The sequence below is a fragment of the Augochlora pura genome, unplaced genomic scaffold, assembly GCF_028453695.1.
Source record: "Augochlora pura isolate Apur16 unplaced genomic scaffold, APUR_v2.2.1 APUR_unplaced_8981, whole genome shotgun sequence".
Taxonomy (NCBI): domain Eukaryota; kingdom Metazoa; phylum Arthropoda; class Insecta; order Hymenoptera; family Halictidae; genus Augochlora; species Augochlora pura.
This window is the reverse complement of record NW_027589814.1, coordinates 42,518-53,668: the sequence shown is the minus strand read 5'-3', so window position 1 is coordinate 53,668 and position 11,151 is coordinate 42,518. Positions and strand designations below refer to the sequence as shown.

The window sequence follows — 11,151 nt, the reverse complement described above, 5'->3', positions numbered from 1 at the left end:
GTACACAATACGCTCGACTTTAATCGCGTAGAAAAATGCGAGCGTACGGCACTCAACGATAATATCTCATTTTCGCTTTGTGCTTGGCAAAGCGGCGCGAGTTCAACGAAAAACACGGAAATTGCGAGAACTCTCATCGCCAGAGACAGCATAAAAGCTGCCGAGACATCTGCAACGACGACCAGCGGACACAATGTTTTCTTTGTCGCGACGAAAAGAATCGCTGCCCGTTTTACAGCTTTTCCGCGCAGAGAACTCGTTACAAGCTATAGACCCGTTTGCACTTGTTTCGCAGACTATGATTGTTAACAGGAAAAATTCTTCGACGTAAAATAAATTTCTATTAATTTTAGTCCCAAATTACGTGAGTTCTTATTTTTTAAATTACAATTCGAGTAATCGGAGAAACGTGCTATTAATTTTTTAAGAATGGAACATCCAGCGCTATCTGTACGAAACGTTTAGAAGTTTTTTCTGAAATTCACGATCGGTCAAATCGTTCTCTGCATTATCGCATTGGATGCTTGAAGCCTCTACCGTAAGGGGGCTAAGGTTTCCTGTTTCTTTTAGTTCGCGATACACATCCGGTACGTGTTACGGTGTCTGATCCCCGTATTTATTGTTTAAAATATGTTAAAATAATTGAATCGATACAATAATAATAGTCTCGGATTGTCCATAATTGTCCTGCGATATCACGTAAACGTTTTCATTACGGAATTTCTCGATTTTTTCATTGATCCGAACGGATTACGGGAGCCTGTCTTTCACACGGCGATCCGTAGCATAACAACAAGAACGTGTACTTTATCATAAATTTCTTATATGATATATTTTCAATGTTTGTGCGAATCTAGGAAAAATACCGAACAGTAAACATTTCGTTTCGTTGTCAAAGTGGTATCTCGCTTCGTTTTCTGTCACAATTGGAACATCAGTTTGACATAACCAAAAAGTTCTGCCAACTATTTTACGAGTACAATAACATTATCCGTGCTGTTTGAAATTTATTGTTGCTACCATGCTTCCGTGACGTCCGAAATCAACATACGGTATGGTGTATTAAAAAAAGACTGACCCATTTTGTTTATTTTAGAAATGGCAGTCTCGCTGTCCGAAGCAAAAACTAAAACAAAAGCGACTAAGCCAAAGGAGACTCCGGTGGAACCTCCTGCATTGAAAAGTAGGCCCTTCAAAAGGCACGGGCGTCTTTATGCGAAAGCCATTTTCACAGGCTACAAGCGTGGGCTTCGCAATCAACATGAACACACAGCACTACTTAAAGTCGATGGGGCAAAAAGTATACGTGACTCGGACTTTTACGTAGGAAAACGATGCGTTTATGTATATAAGGTAATTTATCGTACTTTTATCTTATTTCCTTAATATAGTTAACTTTCTTTTTGAAACACCCGTAACTTATTCTTCACATGAATTTTTCAAATAGATATTGTAACAACTGTGTGTCTCAATTGTGATTTTCCATTGCAGGCAAAGAATAAGACACCTGTTCCCGGCAAGAAGGGCAGAAAAACAAAAGTCAGGGCTATTTGGGGCAAAGTAACCCGACCTCATGGTACCAGTGGTTCGGTACGAGCTAAATTTAAGAGAAATCTGCCAGCTAAAGCTATGGGTCACCGTATCAGGATTGTACGTTACACAATATAGAATGAAATGTTTAATATAATTTACAGAGATTATCGTACAACATCTAAACTAAATATCTATATTCTTTTCTGTTACAGATGATGTATCCCAGTCGGATATAAATATCTCTTGTATAAAATAAGCAAATAAATAACCACTTTGGTACTAAATAAAGTAATTTTACTTTTTACCCGTCTAATATTTTATAATCCACGTTTTACGTTAATTCATACTTTCGCATATATTTAGTTTTTAATTTCTATGTACTAGAGTACGTACATTTCTTCTAACCTCAAAACACTGTCGACAAAACATAACCTTAAATCTATTCATTGAAATAAACACTATAGATTACATATATATTTATTTAAGAGAGCTTATTTTCAATATAAAATTTATTAGAAAACGCACTACAATTGCTTGGCATTTTTCAATTTTTAATATTGATTCGACAGATTTGGAAGGAAGCCATTTTCTATGATATGTGCATACATGTGTAGTTCACTCACACATCGAAATTTGTATCATCGTTGAAATGTACGTAGCATCAAGCTGTTATCATATCTAGGAGTTGTGTAGTGACTAAGTTTTCTCTAATAGAGAAGCAAAAATTCAGACGCGTCTGTGGTTTCTTTTTTTACAGGAGAAAAAGAAGACATTTTTCTCCTCGAACTGACATGATGCCGCATCGGCTTGTTTGAACGAACTAAAAGGAAACAACAAGAATGATGTTTTGCTGTCTGAGAAATTGTTTTGACGGCCTTGGTTTCGCCGAATCTCAAACATCAAAGGAACATCCGAATCCTATAGCTTTAGATACATCTCATATGGGTAATTTTAATATGTAATAATATGTTGTAATCGAAATAGCAGTTTACAGTATTTTGAAATGGTAACCGTTTTACATCACGAAATTTGCATAAATTATCCGTTTGCGTAGATAGGATGTGAAATTTGTAACAATAGTAATTTTTTTAGTAATTGTTTTGCATCTAATTTGTGTAAATAGAACTCGTATTATATTCATACAGGACATGAAGTTGTGATAGTAAAAGATGGTCTAAGAGTGTGTGGTTGTGGTGGTGCCTTAACAAATGCTCCTCTTGTTCAAAGTAAGAGCTATTTTGAAGTTAAAATACAACAAAGTGGTATATGGGCAGTTGGACTAGCCACGAAATCAACGGATCTAAATATTGCCATTGGTGGGAACGATGCAGAAAGTTGGGCCCTTAATTCTGATGGCATTATAAGGCATAATCAACAAGAATTACATAAAATTCAGACTCTAGTTCAAGAAGGAGATATTATAGTAAGTAGGAAATTATAACGACAACTTCATTTGATAATATTTCTTTTTAATTGTTAGGGTATATCTTACGACCATATAGAACTTAATTTCTACATAAATGGAAAAACTACGGAAACTCCTATAATAGGGATAAAAGGAACTGTGTATCCAATACTTTATGGTAATATATTATACATTACACAATTTCTGATTTGCGAGTATTTTAATGCATAACTTATAATCTTTCTTTATAGTGGATGATGGGGCCATTCTAGATTTAATTGTGGATAACTTTTTCCATCAATCACCTGCCGGTTTTGAGAAAATCATGTTAGAGCAATCGTTGCTTTAGCAAAATGAACTGACATTACAAAGTTAATCCCTTTATTGATCTGAAACATCAAAATGTTATATGTCCATCCTATTAATAATGTAACAGAAAGAACAAAGTGGGAAATTATTCTAATCTTAACAGAAAGTCTTAAGATATAATTCTATGAAGAACAAATTCTTTTAATAATAATGTATAAATATATTTAATTAGCAATTGCAAAATAAACATCTTAATTTATATCTCATTTTTTTTTTTAAATAATACCTTTAAGACAATATTCAAAAAGATTAAGACTAATAAGCTAAAACTGTACTGTAAAAAAGAACTGTTGCCTAACCTGGGTTAATATTTCACTAAATTTTATATTTATAAAAATAACTTAATACTTTTCTTGTATAATTATTTAATAATCAAATAACATAATTTTAAATATGTGTGTACAACTTACATATAATATTTTTATATATAATATATATATATATTTTTTTATGTATTTATATATGTCTGTATAAGATTGTATATAATATTGTATACACAACAATTTATTGTTCCTTAAAGAATTAATGGTATGGTATGTACACTGGTTTACATAAGGTACCAACGGCTTAGGCCTATATATTGCTTTATTAGGCTAGTGTCATGGCTTTTTGTTTTCATTTTCTTTTATATAAATGAATCCCGTGCTAAGAGCTTGATATTGTACACATTTAAGCTAATCGCTCATTCACACCAAACCAATGAGTATGTGCACATTTTTACAATGTTGATAACACAGACACTCTAATAAACTGTATCATTGTTTACAATGGTTACAATCGTTCTCTTGCATACATAACCCACTAATCACACCAACACGCAGAATAAAAAAGTGGCAGAGAAACATAGCAGTTATTAAAACCTAAGACATTGTTAAAATAGTTAATGGTATCTCTAATTATGTTGCATCTATGTATTTCAAAATACTGCACACCCTGTGTGATTTAGTTCCATTATTTCTGATTAATTACGAGAATGTGATGCATCATAGAGATAGATACGCAAAAATAGCATTATATTATTAAAAGTATGCATCAGTGTATTAATTTCTCCGAAAATCATTCACGTTCGGTCCAAGTGGATACCTCTAATTATTGTAATTATTGTACCTATATGTTTAATGGAAACATGTGTAACACACTTTCCCATATAAATCGCAATTATAACAATCGCTTTATTTAAGAACATATAAAAGGTTTTTTTTTTATACAATTTGCTTGTGACAAGCTCTCTGCACCTTTGTTAACACTTATTAAATCTTTGGTCCTTAACATTATTTTTAAATGATCATTATCGCTAATAATTTTACATGCTTAATATTATGTGTACAGCTAACAAATAGATTGTTCACAAGTTGTTGATCTGTACATGATAGCAGTTTTAAGTTAATTTTTTGCTTATAGCTTTGCACATTTTAAAGGGATCATACTAGTCATTGAAAGCAAAACACATATGTAGAAACTGATATGGCTTCCATTAATTCCGGGAAATGCCAGTAGATATTAACTGTTTACAATCACTGTCTAGAAATCAACAACTAGTTATGTAACATAGGCCAAGATCAATCGTAGTTTCTAAAACCTCAGCTAGAAAACATTTATAGATATTTATATTAATACAAATAGTTCGTTATATGGCAAATATTTAAAAAAAAAAAACAGATCAATTTTTTCTATGTGATTCATGGCACTCACTTGTGATACAAATTAAAATACATGATAATCATATAAAAGACGAATAAGATATTAAAGAGAGCATTTGCAATTTCGTCTTGCAAGATTTAATACTAAAACTAGTTAGATATATATATATATAATATATAGCATATGTAGGACATATTACATTTACGTCATGACTGGATGATATGAAATATTTATAATGGTAACCCATAAAGTCTTATTGCACATGCAACTCTAATGCATTAAACAACTATATAATATTCTTAAATAACTTATTTTTCACGTGATATAGCGAATGTAAGTTGATTAATTCCAAAAAGAAGACTACAAAAATTGTAAATCTGATGTCTTAATATCTCCGTATAATAGAATTATTTAAAGGCTTGATGAATTTAATAAAATATACACATGTAGTATGGACTTAAGTAGGATGACCATGAACAGTTTACATTGTTAAATGATTAGCAGTTATCATCTAATCTTAGACATATTTATCCAAGATATGATCATTCATTCAAACATTACATGAACGGTTTATCGTTTAAACTGTACAGATCGCTTTTATTAAACCTAATACCACTTTGTTTAAATAACACTGCAAATAATTCTATTAAAAAATATATACTTTTAGATATATTTACAAAATTAATTTGTAACATTTATTCTTCCATTGAAAATTACTATAAATAGAAATTTTTATATATGCCGCGCATTGTATTAAGTTTATTATCTCCGTAATGTACCAGTTAGGAATATAGAACTGTGATCGTCCAGGGGTTCTCAACCACGTTGACATCCGTAGCATCGACAAGTCTTACATATCATTTGAAGGTCAACGGAGAATTAATTTCTTACTCATCATTATTTTCTAGCAGTTCGGAAATGAATTAGCAAAGTGGAGCATTTTTTAGAAAGTTCATATGAAAATTAATGAAAAATTTCTAATGTAACATATTTTTTGATATATTTTTATAATTTAAACGATTGGTTTCTAAATAAGGTTTTCCCTTAATTTAAAAAAGAATTACTAAAATATATAATAAAAATTAAAAAGCCAATACAATTCGTTTCGTTTATAACAAAAATAAATTTCTCTATTTTTAATGTAACTTTCATTTATAATTTACATTAATAATCTCACTTCTAGAAGCATAGAAATATATCACGTTTGAAATATTACAGCGAATGTGAATAAAATGATACGTATTAATTAATATATTAAAGATTCTAATGGTCGCGGAAGTACGTTAAGGTTCCTTCAATTTATATATTTTTTTAATAATGAAATAAGTACTTGAATTATAATACTAGACCTCTGAATTGATGTTTCGAAGTATATAAAGAAGAGTCTGACTTAAAAAATTATTGTTGCATAAGAAATTATGATATTAACAAATTTGAAGCTTAAATATAGTATTGTAATCAAAGTTGCATCATATGGAAGAACTTTACATAGAAAATTTATGAATATTATAAAAATCATGAAAAATTTGTGTCATTCCTTCACATACATATATCTTTCAGATATAGCTATTCGAAGAGGATTCACATTAGAATCCTCCGAGCTCTCTTTGGTCTTATCCAAGTTAATTTCTATAACACTTTTGGTAAGTTACATGCAGTCGTCTGCACATGATAATCCTACATACATTTTCTTTCAAGGATGATTCCCTGAGATGCTCAGACTCAGAGCAACCTTATTTCGCTTAGCTATGAATGCAAAGCATCGATAGTGTCTATTTATAACATACTTACAAATCATTCAATGTCTGTAGTATCTTCAATTACAGAATCCCAATTGAATTCTGTTGCACTTTGTCTAGAAGGTAGCTCACCAAGATGTTGAAATCGTTGTACAAAATATGGATCACGATCTCTAAGCCTTTTGAATCTTTGAAATGCAAGATTCTTCGCAAAATCATAAAGTTCTAGATCCAATCTGTTAAGCCTACGCACAGCATCTAATTGTTCTGAAGTGAGGGTAGCCATGGTAGCAGCGCTTAATGTTGCATTGTGTTGTTCGAATGCAACAGCAAATCTCATTCCGAATGTTTCTTCAAAAGAATACTGTCCCACCTAGTCGATATTAAACAATGAAATTTATATAATAAATTTAATTTTATTATAAAATAACAGAATATATTCACAATGTGCAATAATTCCAGTAATAACAATTATTTTTAATGGAAAATTTTTTCCCTACTATCTAATACGATCAGACATCATGCTCATTCAAAAGTAAATTCTTGTAAACACATATTTTAGAAAATACAAAATATATATAATAAATTAATTATTTAAAAGAAATGAAGAACATTGATCTAATCCATCACCAGTTTTAAAAAATGTCGAAGTTCAGTAGAGATGTTTTTTTTAATAATAAACATACATCTTTATAGAAGGAATAAACTACATCGATGAACGCTAATTAAATTATTAACGCAAACCGCTCTGAATACTTTTATTCTGTCATTTGGCAAATGATAAGGGTTAAATTTAAAGCGGTTGTAAAAATGTCAAGCGTGCAGTTTCAAAAGCCGTTGCGCATCGAATCCGATTTCGGAACATGGAAACGTTAAGGTAAGCGTCGGCATCAATGGCCGCCAATTTTTAAAACCTTAATTCTTATTATTCTTGTTACAAAGTTTTAAATATTTACGATGGAAGCAACAATGTTCATCCAGATTTCAAACTGAACTAGTCGGGAATAAGACGAACTGTTAAAGAATTAATTAAAATCCCACAGCCCGATCAGAATATGTAGCTTGTGTTTTATAAGCAAGATTGTGGATTACAAATGTTATGTTAGCCAACTTAAAATGTTTAGTATTGGTAAAGTAATACCGGAGCATTTTATATATTACTTAAACGTCCAAAGAAGCGGGATGTTTACGGGATACTCATCGTCCGCGTATGGTGGATAAGATAAATATTTACATCAAGAGCTACTTGCTAACAGATGATTTTCTAGTGTATTGTAAACCATGTTTATACAGCTGGCGCAAGCGTGTTCAAAAATAAGGTCGAGTGTGGATAAGAATTTTGAACGTAAAAAAATATTGAAAAACATACAAAACAAATAAAAAAACTCTGGTTTTAAAATATTGCATGCTTTTAACTCATTAGTGAATTGAAATTCTTTAAAAACAGTTCAAAAACATTGCATTAATAAAAGACAATAAAATGACGTGCGAATATGTTAGTTCAAAACATTACCAAAAAAAAGGTGTTCTTACTTTTTGGTATTCTGTCAACATGAAGAAAGGCATGAATTGCAAATTGTGTTTAGCACTAGCCAACATGAGCCGATCTCTTTCCAAGCTGCTGAGTGTAGAATTGTAACAACCAACAATTGATAGATCAGCCAACATTCTGGTCTGGCGGTTGCTTGCCAAATTATATGGACACGCCATAAACTACATAAACAAGATAGGTCATCAAAATGATTTGTATTAACACTATTATAAATAATATGTTTCTATTTCCAGACATACAAAATGTATTATACTATTTTCAATAACTCTTTTGAAATTATAATTTCTGTCCAATACAACAACTGTTCTTCTGATTAATAGTTACATCTATATGGAGAAGGAAGAGAGGAATTTTTGAGATAAGGGAAAATGCTTATCTTAATGTGTTTCTAAATCTGAAAGCCCTGTAGAGATAATTTACATAATACTGTACTCACGAAAGAAGGTTCTGTTCTGATTTTATGAACATACTAAGTGACAGTAATATATTTAAATTACTAAATAGTGTTAGAAATTGCATAATAACATTACCTGTTCCAGAGAGACTCCCTGCCAACTGGATCCAGGGTAACATTGCGGTATATTCGCCTGGCTTCCTCCACACCAGTGGCGCGCGCCTCTCCATGTTGCACCCCTTTGCACATGTCTGAACTCAGACAGATATCGTGCAACAGGGTCTCTTATAATAGTTATATAAAAGTATCTACGTTTTATTCCTTCCCCTTCAATTTTGTTCAATTCAGTGTCTACACAGCTGGTCAATTCAGTCCAATCTGCGTGCAAACCACATTTCCAACCAGTGGAATACCGCGAAAAAAGCCAGTTTTCATTACGATTTGGACGGAAACAAAAACAACGTTTGCGCCTTCTTTGACAAGAGCATGGTCTCTGCAGATCCAGGTCTCTGACTAAATGTTTTCCAAATAAAGTTCCCCCTGAAAATATGAAATTATGAAACCGTCTATGCAACGTGTGACAGACATTTCTACAGAGAATTTTTTTTTACTAGTAGTTGTTTAATGTCATGTTTGCCAGATGTCTATGACGCATATGCAAATTTCAGATAATTACTAGTGTGGTAACTGGTGCATTAGACAAGTTTTTACAAGTTTTGTCCACTGCCGATACGCATCACGATGATGAGAAGATTATAAGAAGCTTGTACTTAGAGAATAAGAAGGAAACAGGCATATGCATGCATAGCATATTAAGCAAGACAACATCCCTGAATTGTTCTTTGTCCCTCCTAACATAGGGTCTACAGGTCTCACAGTGCCTGATGAATAATGCAAAGATTCAGTTGTACATTGGTCAGAAAGTATGTGATTTCGTCTTTTTTACTAAGTTATAGGATTGGCAGGTGTTCAGCCAAAGAAATCTATGTTTAAATAAGTTAAGAGAAAATATGTGTTTGCCGACTAACTAGCTTATTACAACATTGCTGTATTTTTATATGATAAAAACAACCTATACTTAGAGTTTATACCATCATAAAATAATTTAGAGCTTTATAAACATAATAAATGATAATACTTAAAAAATTAAAATTTTCATCAGTATTTTAAGAAAGATAACTATATTTAAATAGACTCAAAAATTTTGTTGGAAAAAAAGACAAAATTCATTTGAGCCCTTTTCTTATCAACAGTGACTGTAATCATCTAAGATACAAGCTTTACATTCATTAACAATTTAGATTCAATTAACTATCACAACATAAAATCGGATAGAGTAACATTGATGTTCGAGTCACGTAAAATTATCTCATTACGGAATAATTAAAAATCAAATACGAAATAACATTGCACACTAGTAATACAAATGTTGTTTTCTTAATGAAATAGTTATGTAAATATATACAGTCGATCGAAATAAAATATTTTTCTATGAAATCATCGACGAGCTATACCAATGTTACGTTTACCACGTAAAAGTCATTGTTTAAATAATAAATTTGTCTGTCCTTATTTGACGAAGAGCGCAGTTATTACTTACCAGTCTTCTGAATATGTAGAAAAACGATGACATCGTGTGCATTGATATCAAACTGGAAGGTTTCATTCGTAAACACGTCGTCGTAACCAAGGCTTCCTTGGATGCTTTGTAATCTAAAAGCAGGATGCACCGAAAGCAGGCCATTTTTGTCAAATTCGATGGAGACGGAAGACAGACCGGAGCCAGGGCCAGCGGACAGACTTTCAGATAGTCTTACGGACTCCTTGATCTCACGATTTGTCAGTGCACACACATGATCCGGGCAAAAATACCCGAGATAAATGATGCTCGTCAGCGCTAGGAACAGACATATTCCTACAACGCTGCGCAGCCGAGTCCTCCGTGTTCGTGACTCCATCGTCGTGTTCCTCTCGCATAAATCGTCCTGTACAAGGACCGAGAGATCGCTAACGACTTCTTCGTTTGACCGTCTGCCCATTATTCTGCCCCATCTTTCTTTTCACCACTGGACGCACCGTGCACCGTTCGCCGACACGGCCTCACCAAAACTACGCTGCCAGCGGACGTCGGCCATGACAGATACTTCGTGTCCCCACCACCGTCCCTCAATGCGACTCTACGGATATTGTCTGGCGTTTCTGTGACTCGCGAAGGCAAAAGGGCATGTGTAAGTCGTATTCTGAAAATATTTGAATTGATGCCTTAAGTGAGGTCTATGAGACAATAAGCGTTCGAAAAAGGCAAAGATGTAACAACAACGATTGCATCTGTTAATGTTAAAATAGGAACGTATCGGAATAGAATTTTAAATAAACTGATGTATGTATATAGAAAGATCTTCTTTCAGTTTCGAAAGAGTTAATGTTACACGCATTAGCCATGACATCTATTTATTTTTGAAAAATTATGTGTCGAGTTTATACTTTGCAAATGAATAGACAGAGAACCACATTTTGT

General features: G+C 32.4%; 3 protein-coding genes across 3 annotated transcripts; 2 read left to right on the top strand and 1 right to left on the bottom strand.

Annotated features, from left to right (window-relative positions):
• The first annotated feature begins 520 nt into the window (after positions 1 to 520).
• On the top strand, positions 521 to 1,835 carry Rpl35a (ribosomal protein L35A). The gene is made up of 4 exons (XM_078195927.1): positions 521 to 587; positions 1,097 to 1,353; positions 1,492 to 1,650; positions 1,746 to 1,835. Exons 1-4 carry the CDS (start codon positions 521 to 523, stop codon positions 1,767 to 1,769), a joined length of 507 nt encoding a protein of 168 aa, XP_078052053.1. The 3' UTR covers positions 1,770 to 1,835.
• Positions 1,836 to 2,174: 339 nt separating this feature from the next.
• Positions 2,175 to 3,508, top strand: LOC144478187 (SPRY domain-containing protein 7). Its single transcript, XM_078195925.1, has 4 exons — positions 2,175 to 2,478; positions 2,679 to 2,956; positions 3,014 to 3,116; positions 3,190 to 3,508. Exons 1-4 carry the CDS (start codon positions 2,373 to 2,375, stop codon positions 3,285 to 3,287), a joined length of 585 nt encoding a protein of 194 aa, XP_078052051.1. The 5' UTR covers positions 2,175 to 2,372; the 3' UTR covers positions 3,288 to 3,508.
• Positions 3,509 to 3,650: 142 nt separating this feature from the next.
• On the bottom strand, positions 3,651 to 10,846 carry Hs6st (heparan sulfate 6-O-sulfotransferase). The gene is made up of 4 exons (XM_078195924.1): positions 10,234 to 10,846; positions 8,770 to 9,173; positions 8,221 to 8,400; positions 3,651 to 7,060 (listed from the first exon to the last, which is right to left on the bottom strand). Exons 1-4 carry the CDS (start codon positions 10,670 to 10,672, stop codon positions 6,743 to 6,745), a joined length of 1,341 nt encoding a protein of 446 aa, XP_078052050.1. The 5' UTR covers positions 10,673 to 10,846; the 3' UTR covers positions 3,651 to 6,742.
• Positions 10,847 to 11,151: the final 305 nt, after the last annotated feature.

What these genes read in the sequence shown, in the direction of transcription:
- Rpl35a (XM_078195927.1), top strand. Translation starts at nt 521, where the DNA reads ATGCTTGAAGCCTCTACCGTAAGGGGGCTAAGGTTTCCTGTTTCTTTT. An exon ending in GATGCGTTTATGTATATAAG is followed by an intron (nt 1,354 to 1,491) that starts GTAATTTATCGT and finishes TTTCCATTGCAG; the next exon opens with GCAAAGAATAAGACACCTGT. An exon ending in TGGGTCACCGTATCAGGATT is followed by an intron (nt 1,651 to 1,745) that starts GTACGTTACACA and finishes TTTCTGTTACAG; the next exon opens with ATGATGTATCCCAGTCGGAT.
- LOC144478187 (XM_078195925.1), top strand. Translation starts at nt 2,373, where the DNA reads ATGATGTTTTGCTGTCTGAGAAATTGTTTTGACGGCCTTGGTTTCGCC. An exon ending in TTCAAGAAGGAGATATTATA is followed by an intron (nt 2,957 to 3,013) that starts GTAAGTAGGAAA and finishes TTTAATTGTTAG; the next exon opens with GGTATATCTTACGACCATAT. An exon ending in TGTGTATCCAATACTTTATG is followed by an intron (nt 3,117 to 3,189) that starts GTAATATATTAT and finishes CTTTCTTTATAG; the next exon opens with TGGATGATGGGGCCATTCTA.
- Hs6st (XM_078195924.1), bottom strand. Translation starts at nt 10,672, where the DNA reads ATGGGCAGACGGTCAAACGAAGAAGTCGTTAGCGATCTCTCGGTCCTT. An exon ending in TCTACATATTCAGAAGACTG is followed by an intron (nt 9,174 to 10,233) that starts GTAAGTAATAAC and finishes TCATATTTTCAG; the next exon opens with GGGGAACTTTATTTGGAAAA. An exon ending in AGGGAGTCTCTCTGGAACAG is followed by an intron (nt 8,401 to 8,769) that starts GTAATGTTATTA and finishes TTGTTTATGTAG; the next exon opens with TTTATGGCGTGTCCATATAA.